The sequence below is a fragment of the Hippocampus guttulatus genome, chromosome 8, assembly GCF_054856545.1.
Source record: "Hippocampus guttulatus isolate MCC_2025c chromosome 8, RoL_Hgut_1.0, whole genome shotgun sequence".
NCBI classification, from domain to species: Eukaryota; Metazoa; Chordata; class Actinopteri; order Syngnathiformes; family Syngnathidae; genus Hippocampus; species Hippocampus guttulatus.
Genome location: NC_141268.1, coordinates 14,429,897 through 14,452,927, shown reverse-complemented (window position 1 = coordinate 14,452,927; position 23,031 = coordinate 14,429,897). Strand labels below are relative to the sequence as shown.

Genomic DNA, 23,031 nt, shown 5'->3' with positions numbered 1-23,031 from the left:
ACTCCCCATTTGATGGACAGACATTTTGTTAGAGGGCTGCTAAACAGGAATGCATACTGTTCACCTGAGAGGTCACATAAAAACTAAAGAGAGGTGACTGTCCTGTACATTGTGTTCTTTAATTATTAATATTAACTTATTGCAGGAAGGACAGACAGAGGTGTCCGTTGTTCACTTTGCAAAGCAGGATCATAAGGAGAAATGTTTCCTTTCGCTGATCAATTTTATTTACAGCGCAAAGCCAAGCACAGAAAACAACGACCAACTGCATTTATAAATGAGACGCACAGGCGAGCACTCCCTTTCTCTTCTCTCTGCACAGTGACACAAGCAGAAATGTGTTTGGTTCCGATGACAAGCTAACAATGGCTGCGCTTAAGCCGCCCGCCAAAATGTCAACATAGGTATAATGCTCAATTGCAAGGTACAAATAAACTGGTAATTCGTTTGAGGACGGAGACTTGTGGTGTCACTTGGAGGAATAACGTAGAATTGATCCCCATGTGAAAAACGATGCATTACAAAAATAACAGACATTTCCATGGAAAAAGCAAGAAGTCTCTAAAGTATGTGCTTTAATAATAGTTCTCATCTAAACATGCTGCCATGTGCATGCAGGAAATCCAAATGTCTTTGAATGGCATTCAAAAGGTACAATGCGTGATAAAGACGGGCTTTCGACATGCTCCTCATCCGGTTCTATTCATATGCTGCTGTTTTTGGCTGATGTGCTTAAGTTTCACTGTCATGAAGAATGGCTGCCTGGAAAGCGGCAGTCACGACCTTAAAAAAGGAGAACATTCTGAGTTGATGACAGTGGCAGAAAGTAGTGGAATCTCCAAAGTCAAATGCCCCAGAAGTGGTAAAAAAAATTGGCTTTCCATCAATTTGGCCTGAGAGAAATATTCCTTTATGCGGTATAGTCCGGCCACCCCCGCCCCCACCCCAAAATGGATGACATAATGTCAGACTTTCTTTGTTCAACACAACAGGGACGGAAAAGTGAGTCTCAGGTGTTACATTTTCCACCTTTGTCTCACTTTTCTGACCATTCCCTTGCCGCTCCTTCCATGTTCCGGCTGGTAATACCTCTAAAGATGGAAAAGGGGCAAAAAATAAATTCTGTTTTGACAGGTATAGGGGCCTTTTGTCTCCTCCTTTGAGCTTCAGTCATTACAGTGGATACAAAAAGTCTTCAAGTATTGTATTCAAATTCTGGTGTTTTGTGATATGAAAATAATTAGAAAAATAAATCCTTTCAAAGAATTTTCCACCATGAATGTTGCCTGTAGAGTCCAATTGAAAATAAATGCAATCTTTTTTAATGGGGAATTAAAAATAAACAACTAGATAATGTGGTTGATTAATCAGTGTACACACGCTCATAAATGGAGACGTGGGTTGAGTTCAGAATTAACCAATCACATTCAAACTGATGTTGAATGAAAGTCAGCACACACGCGCCTCTGCATCTATGGTAGATCCATTTCAGCTGTTCTTGTGGGCTTTTCCTGACTTTTTTTTTTTTTTTTTTTGCTTTCTGGCCCATAACCTATTTTCCCACATGTGCTTGTGAATTTTTAATTTTCTTACATGACGCATGGAGGCGGGGCCATCATGCTTTGGGGTTGTTTTGGAAATATAACCAGTTCGAAAGAGTAATCGGGCTTAAAAACAAACAAACACAAAAAAACCTTTTGGCTTCTGCTGGAACCCCCCCCCCCCCCCCGCAATACAGCAGGGGCAATGTACCTGCAAGCTGTGCTGGCTGCGGGGTGGCAGAGAAATATCCATGCTGTGGTTTCCTGTCATTTCAGGACATAAAGTGAGCTGTGGCTGTGATGAGAGCTGAAGGTGGGCTGCTTGACGTGTCATGGCACAAGGGTTCGAGGCCTGACAGTGACAAGAGATAAAATACAATAGTCTGCTTCTGATCAGAGTGAGAAAAAAAAATCTATTGTTCGCCTACTGCTTTTGCAGCCGGGCTGTGGTGGGGCGGATGCAGCGACGGAAGGGAGGTGTTATAAGACATCTGGCCCAGCTGCTGGTGGCGGCCCATCGATGCTGACAAATAAGGCTGCAGGCCACTTGGAGACTTCATGTTCCTGCCGAGGCTGTTTGATTTGCTCTCCCTTCGTTGGTACTCAATAGGAGACTGCAGGGCTGGAGTGAGGACAGGAAATCACAATTTTTTAAACAGCAATCTTCTGATAGTTTTAATGTCAAAACACGAATCCCCGGTACCATTGAGAAAGTTCCTTTGAGTCTCTAAAATCTGCACAACGTCACCGAGCCAAGCTTGTTGTATTTCCGAAGAGGATGCCTGCATGACGAAGCGAGTCACGCTGCCGTTTGTCCCGCGTGACGTCAGGACAAGAGAGCACGGGCCCTCACTGGAATTCTGCTCCACGCCCAAGCAGCTGACCTGCGGCACACAACTCACGTAAAAAGTGTGAGACGTGCTCCTGCAATGGAAACGACCTTTTTATTATGCCTTTGTCATTCGTCATTAAGACCGAGGACCTTATTTTCATGCCCAGTGCAAATCTAGCGCAAAGGGAAAACTGTGTGGAGTTTTCTGAGCAGTTAGAAAGGCTGGGAGTGAATACAGCCAAATTAATTTGTAGCCAATGAAATCGGCTCCACTCATTTCCGTTAAAATTCAGCGCAGGAAAGGCGTGCACACGCTCTTTGGCATTGTTATCTACAAGTTGCCCTTAGTATTATCATGCAGCAGATTTTTTTCAAGGTTGTATGATGGTAATAGTACGGATTCCTAGTTACAATATTTCAAATGGGGAAAACAGTTTTAAAATCAGAACAAATGGACCAGAATCAGTTGTGATTGTCTCATAATTAATCGTATCTGATTTGTGTTGTCTGTGACATTTCCAAAACGTGAATTAAAAAAAAAAGCACATCAGGCAATAGGAGACATTTTTGTAATTTTCCTGGTATGTAGTGCACTTTTATGTAAAAAAAAAAAAAAAAAACGAGTATATACAATAATACCTGACCAATATTTACCTTGATGCTATTTTTAAAATTGTAGCCAGGTAAAGAAAATCCCTTTTTCTTATCGATTGGCTCACTGAAGATGACCAGCTGCTCAAACAGGAAGACCCTCCTCTCCTTGGGTCTGGACAACATGCAGCCTTCCTGTTCGCTCACAGAGAAGGTATCCTGCTGGAGGAGCTTCCCCTGAGCTGTGATTTTTCCCTGAAAAAAGTATATTCATCGCACTCATCGCCATACTGTTGATGCAGCTGATCCTATATGGCTACGTGCAGGTTTATCTTACCACAAAGCCTTGCAGCCTGCCCACGTTCATCATGTCGTTGCATCGTTTCGGCACAAAACATGTGACCTCCACCGCCCTCTGGGAGGACAAAAATCAGAAACTGTTACACAAAGAAATATGAACAAAAATGGCTGAATGATTACAATAGCACCTGGAGTTGCTCAATATCACGCCCTGCTTTGCTGTAATACTTTAGGAAGTCCTGAGGAGGGGCAAACAAGTTGGTTTTAAGATCTTTTTGAACTTTGTGAGGATCCCAGAGTGAATGTAAAAGCCACACGGATGGCAGACCTTGAGCAGAAGCTGATACTTCATGATCCGTTGGACGGGTTTGATCAGCAGATCATTGAGCTGCAGCCTGTGACCCAACTGCTGTCTGAGATCCTGTCAAGGTGACATGCGACAGTGGTGACGATGCGACGGCGCGTTCTGCGGCGTGAACCGTTCACGGTGTTCTCACCTCAAAGAAGGTCTCGATGTACTCGGAGACAACGTGCTCTGATTTGGGCTTGTTCTGGCAGTAGACCACATACATGTGAAGACGACGCTCCTGGCGGTAGACAGACAAAAGTGAGGGTTAACTCATGCTAATGTGCTTTTAGCGCTATTTATCATCTTACTTATTGGCAACCATGGTTAAGGTGTGTTGTTTAGCTTCTAATAAAACAACAACACCAAAAATCCCCGATCTTTTTTTAAAAGAGCAAAATCAAGTGCAAATTCAAGTGCATTTATTTAAAAAAAATGCCACATGAAGAAATCAGGTGTGCCACAATTATTAGCACGTCAAATGTTAATACTTTGGACAACCTCCTTTAGCCAACAAAACAGCATCAAATCTCCTCATCCAAACTAATGTTCCACAAGATGGGAGAATACAGAAAAAAATGACCTTTGTCAATTCGTTTTTACACAATTTCTCTACATCTTCCGGCGACCTGGGTTCTCTCCTCTGCACGCTCCTCTTTCAGTTGTTTTTCAAGCGGGTTGAGGTCTGAGAACGGAGACGACCATGGGAGAGCCTTGATTCTGTGTCTGGTGAGCCTTTTCTACAATTTTCTGTGTGAGAATGTATGCTTCTGCAATCAAAATGGAAGTCATTTTGGGGATCTAAACGCATCTTCATCAGCGGTGCCAATGATTATAAACAGGACTGTATATACAGTATCTTTCTTGGAAGACAAATGTGTTTTGTGTATACTTTGCAGTGATTTAGAACTGTACTGCACCATAACAACAAGTGTGTATTATGGATTTATTTTGAAGGGCTAATTTAGAAACATGAGAAGGCCGCAGGATTACTAACACGGATCTTGTACCAGTAAATAGTAAATAGTGAAAAGTTGTTTGGATGGGTGACCAATTGAATGGTTCGTTGTTTGGCTATATTTAATGATGGATGGATGGATGTGGTGGTAGGTTGATTAGTTGGTTGCTTGGAAGTATGCTGAATGGATGAATAGAGTGTTTACTTTTAGTTTGAGTAGACTGGTGGATGGATGGACGGATGGATGGATCACTCAAAACAGAAAAGGTTGAGAAAACGTAGGCTCACATGCTTGATGAACAGCTGGGCTAAGGTGTCCGGTTCAGCCACACATTTCTCCAGCTCACCCAGGAAGTAACTGAGGAACATGACAGAGGAAATGAGCAAATGACAGTCAGGGCCAACCACGTGACAACCACCCCACGCACCCAAAAAGTCTAAACTGGCAGAGATGTAAGTGAACAATGGAAAAAGGCACCTTTTATGCCAGTCGTAGATCTGATGGATGTTTCCGAAAACAATCCTGTCTTTCCCTTTAAGGTCTTCTGGAACGCCCTGATTGGTCATGGCTGCCATATAGCCCTACACGTATGCACAAAGTGTGATATACGCAACCGGTCATCTTGTGAAGGAACACCAATTTCCAAGTAGCTGTTGTGTGGGACTAAGAGTTGAATAGCTAAAGATTTTTTTGTAGTCAGACATGATGTGATGAAATTTGAGTTGATGTAACATTGGTGCATGTTGTGAATGCGCTATGAATGTTCTTGTTAGCCCTCAGTTGCTGTCCTTGCATTACAGGGCATAACATTTTATAGCATCAGTTTGCGCCGGAATGCTTTCCTTCACCGCCAGTCCCATGATCGCGCTGTTAAGAATGTTTGAAGACTGGTGGCGATCGGAATAACTGAAGCTAGTGGCACGGAAACCAACTGATTTTCATACTCTCAGACCAGCGCAGATGTTTGAAGACTGTGTTTCCTTATTGGCCGGACAGTTCGCCGCTTCACAGAGCATTATTGTTGAAAGTCCTCTTTTGCGGTAAATTGGAAGATAAAATCTCAAAAACATGTGTTTAGCCATTCGTTGACCTCAAGCTATGTTCACCCCCTATTTGGAAGTTATACTGTACCTCTACAACGAGTCCAAGGTCTTCCACATACAACCTTTCAGTCTCTATCAACTCTGTCAGCACATACCTAAGAGAAAAAAGATATTTGGGGTTAATTAGATGTAAGAAATGTGCACATGTTCAAAAGAGGGACTGACAATCATTTGCGAAGATTCAGAAGACAAACGCAACCACTTGAATCCATTATTGTATATCAGCTGCATGCAGGACACCATTGCTTAGCATTAAAGCTTCACATTCAAAATCACCAGCACCTAAAAACTGTAATAAAAAAAAAAAACATTATTGTGCAAAGGTGTACTTTTAAACTGCTGTCTTAAAGTCAAAGCAAACAATGAAAAGGTGTTTATCTAGCAATGTCATAAAAAGCAAAAGAAGTCAAACCAATGAACGCTAACACAAAACATGCTTGTCGTCTTGATATAAACATTGCCCGTTTTAGTGTGCTTCAAAGTTTCTTTGAGCAGGGAAGCTCCTGCTAAAGCAACATGAGATGTTCAGGCTAGTCTAACAAATGCACTATGAGTCCGAAAGCAGATGACACAGAATCGTCATGGAAACAAGGACGGCAGCATTATCGTTAATACAAGCCCAGTTGACATCCAAATGGTGTTAAAGCCATAATGACCACATAACGTTGCTTTCAATAAGCACAGTTTTTTAGTTATAAGGGTTTGTCTTTGTTTTTAGAATTGCATGGTGAGCCAGATCAAATGCTATATGGCCCGGATACGGTATCCGGGCCACATGGTATCCGGGATACCATATGCTCCACGTCCTTGTGGACAATTTTTTTGGTTATGAAGATACAGAGTATTGGTACTCCCCATGCAGTTAAAAAAAAAAAAAAGTCCCATAGTTTTCTCGAATGTGTGGGTAGACACTTACAAGCTCTTCTCAAAGGCGATGTTTCTTTCTTCCTCGCTGTCCACAGCCACCGACAACTGGCTGCCAGCATCTTCGGTCACATTGCAGCTGTTGTCCTCATCTTGGAGAGTGTTGACACTGGATTTATGGCTCTAAAATGCAAATGGGTACATTTTGGTCAGCAATGGGGTAATTGACACTACTCACAAAAAAAAAAAAAGTTAGGCATATTCAACTCTCGGGTGGAATTTCAGGAGGAACCTGAAATGTACTGCAACATTTAGACTGGAACTTCATTTAAATACTTTTGGATGCAGTCTCAGACTTTGAGCAGATCTTTCATTAGTGATATACAGTAATGCTGACTGACCACATGTGGAACTATTGGAAGATGCTGCAAATGGGTTGTAAACCACCATCAGTGTGACCCTTTTGCTGATCCCCTTTGGGAAATTCATGACCAAATCCTGAGAAACCGGAGAGTATTAAAAACTTTTTGATGGCTATTGCGGCTGTTGGGGGAGATTTGTATACGTAAGAAATGTAGAAAGGTAGCCTGGGATCTGATGGATGGTGGTGGTTTATCAAGGAGGATCGGGTGTAGCGGGTGGGTGGGGGTAATGGCATGGAGAGCCGTTATATAACAAATGCCCCTCGTCACCTAAAAGCGGTCTAATCTAATGTGAATTTGACTGTAATCCGCTTGACATACTGCAGCCTCGCTACATTCTGTTCGCTATCTCTGAACACCGCTCCGTAATTCCTCTGTCAAGTCATGATGTAGGTCAAATTTGCACTTTGCTGTTTGGTCGCTTGCCTTCCCGTCCTAACCCAGCCGGATATTTTGCCATTTCAACTGCAGAATTCAGCTAATTCGTCGTTCTAAAGGCTATTATCTCAACAGTAAGGGTACTTTAGGCTGCCTTTACTTTCTTACGTTTTTTTTCTGTCTTGAGTTGAGAGCAAAAATTTGAGTTACAAGCGTAAGCGATGGTGGCGGCGAATTTCGCAACAAGCGGCAGTTTGAAGACAGGGAGCAATTCTTCAAAAAATTACCCAATATCTTGCTTCCAGCTATTTAGTGACACTTTGAGGTGAAAATGACTTAAACCACAGATTAACAATACTAGCATGACCGTCAAGGTAAGTATGAACCTTTACACAATGTCTGTTTGAACACAAGCGATAGAAACACAAGGAGACAGACAATACAGTGCAGTGATATTCACGGGCATACATTCTTTATCCTCGGCAAAAAACAATTGATTAACATTATCACTGTTTAGATGAGATGGTCTTCTGTGTTTCTGGAACGAGCTGTAACAAATATCACGAGTGACCCCTGACCTCACACACTAATGTTTTTCTGAGGGGTAGACCAACTCCACAAGCATCCATCTCAACTTGCTTCTCGGCTTTAACTCGGATTTAAACCGCTCGCCCCAACACTGACTGTTCTACTCGCCACTTGATTACATCCAGATGCTGTCGGGGAAAATCTTGCAGGATTGATTCGGCTCCCATAAATCTCTCAGTGCAGTTTAGGGTTACCAGACAGCGGTGAAATGTGCATTTGGCACAATTAGTGAAAGGCGCATGATGTGTGCAAATACGAAGCCATTCACATGCAAATGCAGCTCAGTGTTTGCATGTTTTGTGATTCATAGCTTGAGCACTCTTGTGACTTGCTTGTGTGTTATTACTATACATCATCATTAAGATATGAAACCTGAATACCGAAGGGATTTGATTGCAAGCTCCATTTAATTTGAATAACTGCAGGCGTAGGTTAATAATTTGTGCCGAAACTCTAATGTGAAACATTCATTGTTGTCAACAAAAGTATTCTATGCAACAGTTTACTAAAAGTCTACAAACACCATATTCACTGTCCCTATTATCTCGATAAAATGCCACAAGATGTCATCAAAGCCTTGGCCGATAGGAAAGTAGTAATTGATGTCAAGAAAGTATGTGGAAGTGATACAGCTTGACTGTTCTAAGGTCTTTGAAATCAAAGGGAGGAGTTATGTTTAGCCAGGGTTGTTGGCAAAAGTTACGGAGAGTCTTTACCGCAAGTCTGTTTGAAATCAACAGGTGGTGGGTTCGTGTCGGAAAAAACGTCCAGACAACCGGACGGTTGTGTTGCATGAATTGGTGCAGGTGTTTGACAATTTCTGACTGTCTGCGAGGCAATGAAAGTATTTGAACGTGAACCGATGAGTGTCTGAATATAATTGGCTAAATGAGTTGGGGGCGGGGCCTGTCCAACCAAAGACGACGGAGCAGTGAGTGTGTGGGTTTGTGTTTGGAGCGGCGCAACTGAGAAAAATGTCAATGATCTCATCAATGAATCGAAGTTGCCTTGACTAACATCACCTTGTCAACTACAAAAGATTTAAAGTTGGTTTAGCCCAATGTATTATCGTATGATTTATATGAATAAGAGAGACATTACAAGACTTTGTCTTTCTCTGTCAGGCAGGAGGTCCAAAAAGTCACCCTCATGGGAAGGCTCCAGAGAAGACGATGAAGCTTCGCGACTCAACAGCCTATCATTCCACGCCTGTACAAGAAAACACGACGCATTATCTTCAAATGTTTCATCTGAATAAATACACATATTGATGGAATCACCGCCTCACCGCATCTGTCGAGGGGATGATCATGCAGTCGCTATCATACAGGTCCAAAGGCCTCGGCTGAGCTCCGCTGTTGGAAAGGACCGACGGCTGCTGTCTCCTGTCCGACCTGGACATCTGCTTATCGACCCGCGCCGTCCCTCCTCCGGCGTCAGAGCTTAGCTTCCGGACTGGGCTGGTGAGCCACTTCTTCAAGGCGCTGACGGGGTGCCGTGATCTTCCAGAGCCCGGGCTGGAGCTGCCTGAGGCCCGGTGGGGCGTCGAGCCCAGCGCCAGGTTAATGGTACTGTCGACGGTCGCCACGGAGTATGACTCTGCTGCGGGAAGCAGAGCGGTTAATTGTGGGAGTTTGTCCTCTTGGGTCACAAGCTTCAAACAGCTTTCTGCACAAAAATGTTCAATTTCCTGTGCTGAGCCCTCGCTGAAACTTAAGTCGCTGCAACTGCTGTGCCCATTGCTACGACATTTTAATTCTTACTACAGATTTGTTCCTGAGACTGTAATGCTATGCAATAGCTGTCTGAGATGTGTGATGTATCTCAGGCAATTGATAGAATAATCCATTTGAGCTTTTTGTATGTTCCGCAAAGCAGGTAGGAATTACAACATACAGTTAAACACACACTGAACTCATAAAAAGGGGTTATAGTCGGGTAAATATAAACTAACATGAAATTATGTATCTGGGCTGGTTGCAAAATGGACTGCTAGTGAAAGTATAAACCTCAAGACAGTCACATCTCAGTTCATAATTTTCATTCATCGAGACTTCAATATGTGATCCTGTCATGCCACAGCTGGGTCCCCCCTCCCCCCCAACATTCAGCTTTAACATCGTGTCATCTAATCTTCACACACAGTGTTTCCACAAAGAACCCTAACATTAACATGTCACCCATTTGTTTTAGTTGTCCAGGAATATATTGTCATAAGCCAGTAGTCCCTGTCAGCACATTTATGGAAGCTTTAATCACAATGACAAGTCTGGAAGAGGCCAGTGAATATATGTGGCTGGGCGTTTGTCCAGACTGCCATAAGGCCATTGAACAAGAGACCATACAAAATGGAAAGTACAAATGCAGATGGTCATGCGTTAGCCAGTGATATCCCAATACACAAATGTTCAATTTATTGGTGAAAACTTGATAGGAAAAAGGTTACTGTCCGGTGGCCGACTGGTTAGCATGTCGGCCTCACAGTGCAGAGGTGCAGGGTTCGATTCCAGCTCCGGCCTCCTATGTGGAGGTTGCATGTTCTCCCCATGCCTGCGTGGGTTTTCTCCGGGTACTCCGGTTTCCTCCCATATTCCAAAAACATGCGTGGCAGGTTATTGCTACACTCTAAATTGTCACTAGGTGTGAGTGTGAGTCTGAATGGTTGTTCATCTATGTGTGCCCTGCGAATGGTTGGCAACCAGTTCAGGGTGTCCCCTGCCTACTGCCCGAAGACAGCTGGGAGAGGCTCCAGTACGCCCAAGACCCTCGTGAGGATAAGTGGATCTGAGAATGGATGGATGGTTTAATATAAAGCTTTCGTAGATGACAAAATTGCTATTCAGAACAACCCCTGATGAAAAAGATGCTCTAATTCAATTACAGGTGACATTTAGCAGGAATTTCAAATTCTTACTCTACTTTGTGTCAAGCTTTGTACTTTGTATGTTTTTCGTTTGGAATGTGGAGATGTAATTTTGGTGCTGCTCGATAGAGGGGCGGAACTATTCTCGTGGAATACAGGTCACGTCAGGATCCAGAACAATCCTTGACTCTACCAGCTTGCATATCTTTACCAACAGCGATGGGTTGGTTTGAGCGTGTTAAATAATTTAACGTCGAAAGAATGTCCAAGTGGCCTTTGCATCCTTCAATAATTCTGTATGCGGCCCCTGGAAGAAAAACTTTGGACACCCTTGTTCTAAATCTTGAGTGATGGTCACCACTGTGATGTTCAAATTGCTGCTGAGGTGCACGTTAGTGTTTGTTTGAGGAGCTTATGTAACGGGCCGTTTTCCCACAGAGCAACAGCTGGACGTCCATCCGGACCCGAGGGTGTCAGCAGTGCGCGCAGACACCAACGCTGGGATTTCAACCTTGCATGTAGGCTCCATAGGCAGGAAAATGAAGGCTGAACCACGGCAAACTAAAGCTGATTTGTGAGAGTTGTCAGCGCCTTTAGTCAGCCGTGCCGTGTTGACAGGTGGATTAAAGGCGGCTGAGGGTGATTGAAAAAGACAAACGTCAGCAAGGACACAAAATCACTGATAGAAATCTCTGTGAATTTTTTCAGCAGCGGTTGATCGTGTCCACTGTATTGCTGCTGTAAGCAACGATTTGTATTGAACCATTGTAAGGAATTCAACATATATAAAGACATTAAATGTTACTGTAGCTGGGAATAATTTGCACTGTTTATACATGCATGCAAATCTGAGAATGCGTTAAAACGTTCACTCACTTCATATTTTACCAGGGCTCTGATGAGACAAACTTATCAAAATGTTTTAGTGGTTTGTTGACTGCGACTCAAAGTCAAGACTAAAAATGCTCATCATCAGGTGTACGGCCCTTTTTTTTTTTTTTTAGATGCTTCTTTAACACTTCACTGAGTCTAAGCGCGATGAAAGTGGTGCATACGTGACACATGTCATTTGTGAGTCACGTGTGCCAGGGAGCTCAAGACTGACTGCTGCTTCATATGTTTGCTCAGACTAATAGATGAAATCCTCATTAAAACTAAATCCTGGCATAGCCTTCCCGTTGAGTATTTGCAGGGGGTGAAATGCACGGTTAAATATAACACAGACTGACTGGAATTTCACTCAGTGAAGCTCATGACGTTTGATTTGCTCTGGATGTCGTTTCTGCAGCTAGCTTGTTTTGCAACATTGTGGGTCGAATCCCCAGACGAGAGCACGGAAAAAATTTCCGCCGCTTTGAAAATTTTCATCCTGTTTTTATGTTCAAATACAATGTGTCACGCATGTTTACTTGCCTGAACGTTCCACAAATAAACAGTCTGAATAAAGTATGTAGTTCAAGAGCACATCGGATTGACAGATGCTGCAGACCAGTAGTTCTTCAAACTGTTTACTCCTCGGAAAATATTTGGCTCCTTCAGTATGGCCATGATTACTGACACTACAATACGGTTGCATAGTAGGTCCATGTGTTCATCAAAAAAGTGGTGGAGGCTTTTTGCTTCAAAAGTATATTTTGTATGAAGGTAAGCCACGATAACATTATGGAAAGTCTGAACATTAAATGGGGAGTTTGCGATTAAAAAAAAAAAAAAAAAAGTCATGCTATATCATGTTTGTGAAAACTATCAGTAAGTCACCATGCCTGAGGTAAAACAACCACTCACAGCCAGAAGAGGATATGCGTGGAAAGACTGGGGAAGCATTTCGCACAGAATTGCTGAGATATCGCGTTTTTTTTTCACTCTCTCAGTTATGCGGATTTCTTTTGGCTGGGGCTTAAACGCGGGCGAGATGACGCAACCAAAGAACAGCTTTCTTACTGATCATACCTATGCCCATTTCTACCACTACAACATGCAGTTAGCATTAAGCTATGCCTACCAGCCGTCCCAAAACCCAAAAAACAAAAATCCTTCTTCCCTGAAGTTTTATTTGTCATGGCTAACCACATTCAAGTGAGGCTTACCGACCTGCTTTATTCTCTTTTCATGACCCAGAGCCAACCCTGGAAAGGATTAAAAAATAATAATAATAATATGGAATCAGCAACATTTCTGCTCGACATATAAATTTGAAGTTGAACAATGAATCTTAAGACTATTTAATGCACATGTGTTATATATAGGTAGTCATGGTTGGTTTCTCATCAATTCCCTTCACATTCCATAAAAACTCTCCTCCAAGGCTTAATTTTTACAAGTCACACATTCATTATCAGCATCCATCCACACAGGGCGGCTCTGCAATCAGTCCGTGAGCAACTGGAACAACACTGGATTTAAGGGTCAAGGCAGTGATGTGTGTGCATGCACGTGTTGGTGTGTGTCTTTGTGTTTAGTTGCTTTGGCTCCAGACCACTTCTACGATAGTATTGAGTTCGTTTACCACACACGCGGTGTATACAAAATTACCAACATTATACAGCAGAACAAAACACAGAATAATGTCTACTAATGCTGCCACCAAATATTGATGCAGTACTCATAATTAGAGGCATTTGCGTACATATACAGTGAAGCTCGCTGATGTAAATAAAACCTTTTGTAAAGAAATATTTGAAACATTTTTTCAGATTTTCGATAACAGTGTTTCTTGTGCCGAGGCATTTTTTTTACACTGAAAAAAAAAATAAACAAAACAAAATGCAGTCAATTGCCATGGTGGAATACAAGAGCATTTAACTTTTTCTGCTTGTCACTATATGTCACAAGCACACCATAGACAGATGAATAAAGACACTCTATTTGAAGTAAGCAGAATAATTTTTGGACTAATTTCATGAAATTGGACAATTTTCAGGGCGCACCTCTCAAGTCACACTGGTGGGGAATCACCGTTATTTCCAGAATATGGTGCCGTGTCAGTTTTTTCCATTTACCATGAAGCCTATAAGTGATAAACATCTATTTAATCCAAACAGCACATTTTACAGCTGGTTTGTAAGGAACAAACGTGCAGTAGGATTCCGTGAAATACGGAAAATATTCAAACATTACAGAAAAATCTGATAAGAAATGTAGGAGAAAGTGAGGAAGCAAATGCTAGATAACGCACGGAAGGGTTTTTGAGGCAAGCATCCACGTATCGTACCTCTCACTTGGACAAAGCAGCATCCACATTTACGGAGCAGTTTTCTCAACAGGTGCTGGCACCCGCATCCCCGTTGCCGGTGACCCCCTCTCATGACCATCCTTTGCCACTGGCACATTCAAAAGTCACATCCAGTGCAAGCATAGTGGTGGATAAACAGGGGCACACTATTCCGGTGGTAATCCCCAGAGGAAAAGACATAAAGATTGCCTTGTAGTTCTTTTCCAAAGAGAAAATGCAGCCAAAATTGTCTAAAAACACTCTAGCTCATTGTGGCCAGACAGTAAGCGAAGAGAGTATGAGAGGGACAATAAGTACTTGAAGGGCTGACAGAGAGGGAAGGGCGGGCGTCGGGATATGTGATGAGGGTGCATATAACGTGCACACATGGCTGAGCTCGCATCAAAATCCTAGCCCCGCCTCCTCTCACCCTCTTGCCACCCTTTGATCACCGTCTTTTGCTTCCCCAATATGCTTTTACACTCTGCTTCTGTTTTGGTAAGCAGCTTGCTTAATAATGGAAACTACATCCACTAAGAGGAACGAGAATAAGAATTTGAGACACTGAAATGGGGACTACAATCCAATTTTGGCATTCCTCGAGTTAATGAATCCGAATGTACCACTCTTGCAGCAACACATGTAGACAGACAATGTAACATCATTCACAGGCGTATTTTCTTTATCCTCTGTGGAAAAACAACTAATACCTTTGCAATTTATTGAGTCATAATAATAGTGAAAGTGTCTTTTGTTTGTGTCTTCGTGACTGTTTGTACTGGCCCTCCAGTGGCCAAGTCGCACACACCAGAAAGAGTCGCAATGAATTATCGACATGATGCACAAACTGATTAATTTTTGGCATTGTATTTAATTGTGTTATGACTATATATTTTAAAAAGTACCAACATGCATGCCCACGCAATAAGACCCACTCCTTAAGTTGCTTTTGTGACTACAGGTAGCAAAGAACCGATAGTGGAAAAAAGCAACAGGTGGAAATATCAGCAGTGATATGAGCTGGCAGGACAGAGGCGGTCAGATTTAATCTCAAAACCAAGATTAAGTATTCATGACTGGATGATCTTGTGAGTACAGCTGTCCGATCATATGGCAGCCGCTAGTGTGATTCCAATGCACATATACTTGCATGAACCCAAACATGGAAATAGTCAGTGAAGAAAAAGATTCCGATTTTTATTCACCACTGAGAATGCAAAACTTTAATTTATGAATGTGCTTGATCAGCACAACATGAGTGCTAATCAATTGGAGTGTGTTGGATTCGCTCCCACAAGATAAACTATGAAACGACTATAACCATTCAATATTTAATCATGTGGTCAAAATTGAGAGGGGGAGGGGGTTGGTGTGGGGGGGGGGCAGCTAAACTCTCAACTTGATCATAAAGTGTCCCACTTCAATTTTATTTGCAGTGTAAAAATCAGGGGAGTGTTTGCTTCACTTTGTTAGGTGTGTTACCCAATTATCTCTTTTTTTCCCTTTTGTCACCAAATACCTTCTTAAAACAACAATAGTATTTATATTTGCTTGTCACGAATTTCCATGAATTCTGATTTGAGAAGAAGAGGACAATAGTACCAATAGTCGCTAAAGTGTTTGTGACTTAAAAATCAATTCAATTAAATATGATCGTTAATTATTATTATCAAAGACTCAAATACACACTGTATGATAGTTATTATTATTTTGGTTTGTTACCTTTCCATCCTGCAGCCACGCTGAACCTCCTGGCCCACTTGAATTCCATCTTGGTATGTTGATTACTGTCAGTCAACAGTATCTGCTGCTTTCTGAAATCTTACACAAAGTATGTGTGTCAAACCTGCACAAATGGCTTTGTTTACATTTATAGTGCTTGAGAAATGTTGACTAGTTCAAGGGATAAATAAATTGATGTGGAGATTAGGCTCAAAATGCCACATTTAAATGTTTTTTTTAAAATCCCTAGTCACACTTTTCGCTCTGCTAATTTTGCTTCAGTTTGAGTGGTTTCTTATCTTATCAGCGGAATTTCTCTGATCGCGCTAAACTTAACACCACAATTAGAAAAGCGAAATTGAAAGCTAGCATGATTTCCAAAGCAACAATAAAAGAGAGAAAACAAAATTGGATGTAGGACATGAATTGAAAGTATGACTGAAAGGTGTGTAAGAATATTATCAAATCTTTGAATTCATTACAAATGTCAAGAGTTACTTCCAAAGTACAGCACAATAAGAAAATAAGCACAACATACATATCAACGAAGTTGGTGTAAGGGCTAGATTTGCGAAAGCAAATTTCTAAAGTAAAAAAAAAATGCATAAGCAGCAGTTAGATTTAGAAAATGAATGATTTAAATTTTACATCATTTACATAACGAAATACTCACTTTTTCAACCTTGTGTCGCTTCAGTTGTTCCGTCCTCCCTTGTACTTTTGCCAAAGTCTTCATTGTTCACCTCGTGCCCTTGTCCTCCTCATGAATCAATGTTCCCTCTTCATTTCCAGATCTGCCTCATTCCTTGTATCCTCTGGAAATGGACAAGGGAAGTGTTAGACAATCATGTCAGTCAGTGTGTTTGGCTTTCACTCCAGGAGAACAAAAGAACAGAAGCTTTCTTCTTCTGGACACATGAGGACAGCTGATGCAGAGGGATCGCTCCTCAAACCACTCCAGTTAGGAGGGGAGGGAGGGGGTTTGATGTGTCCAGAAAGGCCCACAGCCACGTCCCACGAGTCCCATGGGCTCATTCCCACAGCAGGCCTTTGAACTGTCTCAGAAAAGCCGAATAACTATCGTCATGAACATTCATTGAAAAAGTGGTTACAATGACAGTTTACAGCTCCCTGAGTGATTTCACACTTTTCTCATATTTGTTTTCTACAAACATGCACAGACTGTGTATAAAAACGTGAAAACACACTAAACGCCCGAAAACCAAACTTCAGATTTTAACCAATTTGGAAAATTAACATTTGAGTAGCATGTGTTGTAAAGGTACTTTTTTTCACCCTACCATCTAACAGGAGCAGGGCAAGAAAGGAGGATAAAGGGTTGAGGTAACGCTTCTTAAATCCAGATGTCAGATAAGGCAATGACCCAAGTCTATTCTACTTTGTCAAAGAAAAAAATGGTTCGGACTCATTTTCCGTGTACATTGTAACCTCTGACTCAGGTTTCACAACAAACTTTCCCATAGGAAATAATGGAATTCCCAGGGACCAGTTGACGTTTGTTATCTTTATTAACTATACATGCAATCAACCCATAACAGGCACTTGGGCTTTAAAAAAAAACACGTTGTTTTTCCTATTTTTTAACTTATTCTCTTCTCATGTTCTCCTTCTCTTTACAGCCCATGAAGGCACCGTATGTATATTATCAAGTCTCAAAATAAACGGGTTTTCACTGCAGTTAGCAAGGCAAAATTAGTATCTTTCGCATTATCAAAACACATTGAATCAACCAATCATCAACCGCGGTCCCAAAAAGTTTCGCTTGACTGTGGATGTTCGCACATTTCTTCCAACTACTGTGTCGAGTAGCGCCCGCGAGCTAGTAACAAGCTTCGGCTGGCTACTCGTGCGGCGACTTTGTGAAATTGCTCCTTACTAAGCGACACATAACAGCAGCATAAGCACGAACAGACACACAGCGTGGTGAAATAAAAACTACAAAAAAAATCGAAGACAAAAGAGCAGGCGCGAAAGAATGGGGAGCGAGGAAACAGTTATATCTGTTGAGTGTATTACAGTACAAAATTACCATAGATTACAGTACATCTTACTTTTTAAATCAATTTAGTTTAGCCTCTCAATAAGAAAATGCAGTTTGCTACTCTACAGAATAAGGAAAAACAAACAAACAGATGAATATATAAAAAATGCTCCACAAAAAAATGTTCCTCCTCATATGAATTCATAGGATCGCAAAACTGTTCCGCAAAGAAAAAATATTTATTTTGAGCCTTGTGTGCGTGTATGTATGTATATATATATATATATATATATATATATATATATATATATATATATAATCTCTCTCTCTCTCTCTCTTGTGTGTATGTGTGATTTGTATACTGTATATTGATAATCTCTCTCAACATGACACAAGGGCTGATGAGGGCTGCATTCTGTGTGTCTGGCAAAGTTCGCCATCTTGTGGTGGATCTTACGCACGACGTCACCCAACACAGCCTGTCGTTGTTTGCGCTTGAGAGTTTGGAAACGGTCCCATTTGTTGGGAGCATGTTGGTTGTCACTGACGGGATTAATACAGCACTGTGCGTGACAGTCAATTTGTGAGATTCCTTTGGTCTTGCTTGACCAATTTTAAGTTTTATAACAAACACGTAACTCCAAATTGTTGACTCATTCATGTGCTCTCTACAAAAAAAAAAAGATTGTACGATGGGGGCGGTATTTTTTTACCCACATTTTCATCAGAAATCACAAATTGTAGGACACTATTTTTTTCACAGCATTGAGACAAAGATTAAATGCAATGTTATTGGTTATGATGCAGTGACTGATGAGAGATTATCAGAAAATATCCAATTTCATTAATTTGCTCTTGAAAAAAGTGATATGTACTGCAAAAAATATGTTTGATCTTAAATCGAAAATTAATAATTTTTTTGGTACAGGCTGATGGGTTTGAATTTGATCAACAACATTATATTACAGGTACAAATATTTTTGGTGTGAGAAAAGACTTCTTCAATTCACCATTGTCTACTATAACTCCTGGGTGGGGTGGTTCAATTTTGCGATACCCAAATAACCCATGTCGGGTTATTTTTAATCCAGCAGTTTTAGGGACGCGCACGTATTTTTGCCCTGATTAAATACATTTTTCAAGATACGAAGTAACTTTGTCCAGTGGTCAGTCTTTTGAACGGCTCGGCCTAAATACAAACCATCTTAACGTTTTATAACCTGTTCTATTTTTGGTATGTTTTCTACAGACGCTGACTGGTTGTTGTCCTGTATGTGATAAGTAAAGTATATGTAGAACAGAATCATAAATTAGTTCACAGTTTAAAATTTGAATAAACAGTCTACTGGATTAGACAAAAATAATAATAATACATAACCTAAACAAGCAGTAACACATGAAATGGTATGAAAAAAATAAAAATTTTAACATGACTAAAATCTAACAATGGCCTGTTTTCAGCAGTGTTGCGCTTGGTACAGTCCATCAAACATAGAAGACTGTCACAAACGAGGACATAATTGTCACAGAACGAAGTCAAGTCAAACTTTACATTAGGTAGCTAGCTAGCTAGCTAGACAGACAGATAGATAGATAGATGCTGTTGACGGACGCCCCACGTGACTGAGGTTATTCTGAGGTGCGGGGTTATTCCTTATTTAGCAGGCGCGTGTGCTCAGCAAGGCATTTAATTCCTGATCCAGTTACTTAACTGTGAGGGCCCTCACATGGCGACACCCACTCCATGACGGCCAGGTAATACAGCCATAATCTCTGACAGGTGGACTCTTGCTGCCACTTTCTTCGTAAACAAACCATTTCATGAGTGTTTTAGACCTCGCGATCGAATTGCAATGGTTGTCTTTCACCTTGGATACATCATTCCATCCCGTCTGTGATTCCCTGTTAGATGTAACCAGAGGATAGACGTCATTTCACCTGACTCTGCTGGTGGAAAATGGCCACCGCGGCAGAGGACCCTCACTTGGGTGCAGGCCCCGATGATGAGGACGGGTCTCTGTCGGGTTGGGACTCAGACAGCATCCTGTCCGACGACTCTGTCCTACCAGACTACACGCCGGAGACATCCGACGGGTCAACGGCATGCACGCTGTACCAAGCATGCGCCCGTAATGACCTGGCCTCTCTGCGCAGGGTTCTGGAGAGAGGGGTGACAAGGGAAGAGGTCATGGACTTGGACATCAATAACTGGGTAAGGCTCATTTTCGGGCGGGATAGAGAAGACATGTTACGGATTTCGGCTACTGAGATGTTATTCCGTTCAGTTGTTGAGTTTCAACTCATGTTTCCTAGAAGATGCACACATAGACTTCAGAAAAGAAATATGAGTGGACGGTATAAAACACCACCTGAAGAACTACATGATTGATAATAGCAAGGCCTAAAAATTCCTCTCACCACACCATTCCAAGAGGATTAGATCATCCTAGAAAATACAAACATCCAAGGGTTGCTCCAAAAGCCCGGCAAGTGCAAACGTTTTCCACAAAAATTGTTGTATGCAGCGTTCTTAAAATATGACTATAGCTGTTCAGAAAAAGCTTTAAAGTGGACTTCAACAGATTCATAGCAGCATCTAAACTGCTTGACCAGACGTCCATTTATCATTTTCCTGTAAACTACGTTCAACAGAATGGCTTGATGGTGGCTTGCTGCAAAGGATTCATAGACATTGTATATGGTCTTAATACCTGCCCCTACATAGACATCAACCATCAGGACAACGAAGGCAACACAGCACTGATGATTGCATCCCAAGCAGGTAGGTCACAACTAAACCCTACAATGCAGCCAGAGAAATTTGTCATCCCAACAATGTCCCCGCTTCTCCCTATATATTTTATATTCAAATATTGTTTAAATACTTCCGACTGATGCTTTTTTTTTTATTCTCAGGTCACGTGAACACGGTCATGTACCTCCTAAACTATTACCCTGGAATAGACACAGAAATAAAAGACTGCCGTGGCTTCACAGCCCTCATCAAAGCTGCAATGACGGGCCGCGATGATGTGGTTGCTGCGCTCGTGATGGCCGGTATGTGAGATAATTTCATGATGAAGATGAGGATTAAGTTCACATTTTCTGATCTTTATATCAAGGCAACATTTGCAACAAGACTCTCGCACAGGAGCTTTTCAACTATGATGACACAGATCTTTTTTGAAACCTGGCCATTATCCTATTAACCTCCAAACGTTCAGTTCTAGAATAGCTGGCCAGGCCGTTGAGCTGTTCATATTTTAAGCCAGCTAACTTTGTCCGCCAGAGTATGACGCCAGACGGGTTTAAGGGATCATTCTGAACATATTATCACAAGAAAAAAAAATCACCTGTAATCAGTGATTTTCAGATCAGTGAAATCAGACTCTACCTCTGCCGCAAGTGGAGATCTTGCAGTCTCTTATAAATGTACTTTGCGCATATCGATCCCGTGTGTCTACATGCCATGGAGAGAGTGCAGCTCTCTCTGCACTGAATTTAAAGGGAATGAGGGGAGCCGCTTCGTTTGGCCAGACGTCGACTGCGTTCTGTCCGTTCCACCATGGCGCCTTCTTGTGCACCCCTTTCTAGCTGCGCCTATGTATGAAAATGCCCCCCAAAAAAGAAAATTCCACCAATGCGCACAGTTAGATTGCACTTTAAACTAGACTTACGCTGGCGGCAAAAATGTGGCCCCATTTCTCTCATGGCCATGGCCAGCTATGCGAATTTTGAGGTTTGGACTGCTGGAGTTGTTTCCTTGTCAGGAGTGCTATATGTATCGCAAGCATCGGTGAAGAGACACAGTGAAACGCGATTTGCAAAATGTGACGTCCATTGTTAATTTTACAAACTTGCATTTGCAGAATGTTTTCTTGCTATATGGTGGCATAAAAGGACAAAAATACTTAATACTCGACTGATGGTTATATGGTTACTCGAGCTAAAACAACTCTAATAGTGCCAAGTATGAATGGCATTCATATTCTATTCCTCTTTTTGTGTAGGGGCTGACATCCATGTAACAGACACTACGAGAGGAAAGTGCGCTCAGGACTGGGCGCTAAAAACAGGTCGCTATGAGACACTGTATCGTCTGCGCCGCCTCAAAATGAGGCCAAAAGCTGAGCAGTTTTGTGAAAGCTACATCCCGGAGTGGCCTGAGCTCAAGGAGAGGGTCGCAAAGGCTATGGCGGAAAAAAGCACCCGGGAAAAAATCACCCATCACATTAAGAACACATTTGGATTCCGATTTCCTCATGACCCTGAGGATAACGGAGTTTTGGACCATATGGTACGGATGACCACCAGTATCCACAGCCCCCTCATTTCCACTGGGTGTCGTCCACTGTGCCCCACCAGTCCCCCTGAATTGGGCAAGAGGCGCCTCGCCGTACCAGAGCTGATGAAGAAACACTCCGAGAAGGAGCTGGAGGAAAGTTCTGTGTGCCACAGCAACGGCTCCGTGTCACACATCATTCCCTCCATCCACTCGGCTGACTCCATTGCTACAACCTGCTGCGCCGACGCTGAGAGGAGGGGCAGCATCCTCTCACTGGCCTCCACCAAGGTCGCCTCCAAGTTCATTCCTCGAAGTATGGCCAGGAGAAACAGCGTGTTCCCTTCGGGATGTATCCCCCAGATCAATATCAACAGACCGACAGAGGCCACGCCAAAGAAAGAAAAGAAGAAGAAGATGGAGAAAGGCTACCTGGAACCACCAAAGTGGAAATATAAGGAGATCAAGGAAGAAAAGAAGAAGGAGAAAAAGGAGAAAGAAAAAAATGAGAAAAAAAAGAGAACACAACCACACAAAGACCAAAAATTAACATAATTCCTAAAGCTTTATTATTTCAGAACCAAAGTTTTTTTTTTTTTTTAAATAATCACTACTCAGGGCTTCAAAACAGTCATGATTGATTCATGAAAACAAATAAGCTGAGAAACACAGTTTGGAGTTCAAGCAGTGGAACCTCGGTTTTCGTATGCTCTAGTTTTTGTCTTTTTTTTTTTTTGCCAAAGTTTTGTCACAGTTTTCATACATTTACTCAATTCTCATGAAGTTGAAAATGGTTGTCGATATTCTCATCCATCCAGGTCATTTCAGGGCATAGATTTGATTGCAAAATACTTGTGAATCTGTCCATTTCATTCATTAGTTACATTTATTTTGCATTGATTTTGGTGTACTGTATTAAAATACAGTCGTTTCTCCTAAAGTATATCATTATTAATATTTTTGTTGGGTAGGGTGGAATAGACAAATTGGATTTGCATTATTTTCTATGGGAAATATTTCTTCAGTC

The 23,031-nt window shown here is 41.8% G+C and overlaps 2 protein-coding genes across 4 annotated transcripts; one reads left to right on the top strand and one right to left on the bottom strand.

Annotated features, from left to right (window-relative positions):
- Nucleotides 1-204: 204 nt before the first annotated feature.
- arhgef25b (Rho guanine nucleotide exchange factor (GEF) 25b) lies at nt 205-19,516 on the bottom strand. 2 transcript variants are annotated; one of them, XM_086118240.1, is made up of 17 exons: nt 16,383-19,516; nt 15,721-15,812; nt 9,213-9,526; nt 9,026-9,133; nt 6,589-6,719; nt 5,701-5,767; nt 5,047-5,150; nt 4,857-4,926; nt 3,762-3,851; nt 3,593-3,685; nt 3,453-3,503; nt 3,302-3,379; nt 3,028-3,219; nt 2,245-2,425; nt 1,970-2,163; nt 1,753-1,893; nt 205-783 (listed from the first exon to the last, which is right to left on the bottom strand). In XM_086118240.1, exons 1-17 carry the CDS (start codon nt 16,454-16,456, stop codon nt 733-735), a joined length of 2,031 nt encoding a protein of 676 aa, XP_085974366.1. In that variant the 5' UTR covers nt 16,457-19,516; the 3' UTR covers nt 205-732. The 2 variants fall into 2 exon arrangements, with proteins under 2 accessions (XP_085974366.1, XP_085974365.1); XM_086118239.1 differs by lacking the exons at nt 15,721-15,812; nt 16,383-19,516 and adding an exon at nt 13,999-14,338.
- On the top strand, nt 19,445-22,944 carry ankrd33ab (ankyrin repeat domain 33Ab). Of its 2 annotated transcripts, XM_086118247.1 has the most exons (5): nt 19,445-19,477; nt 19,632-19,934; nt 20,375-20,504; nt 20,639-20,779; nt 21,733-22,944. In XM_086118247.1, exons 2-5 carry the CDS (start codon nt 19,680-19,682, stop codon nt 22,557-22,559), a joined length of 1,353 nt encoding a protein of 450 aa, XP_085974373.1. In that variant the 5' UTR covers nt 19,445-19,477; nt 19,632-19,679; the 3' UTR covers nt 22,560-22,944. The 2 variants fall into 2 exon arrangements, with proteins under 2 accessions (XP_085974373.1, XP_085974372.1); XM_086118246.1 differs by lacking the exon at nt 19,445-19,477 and having other exon boundaries at nt 19,604-19,934.
- Nucleotides 22,945-23,031: the final 87 nt, after the last annotated feature.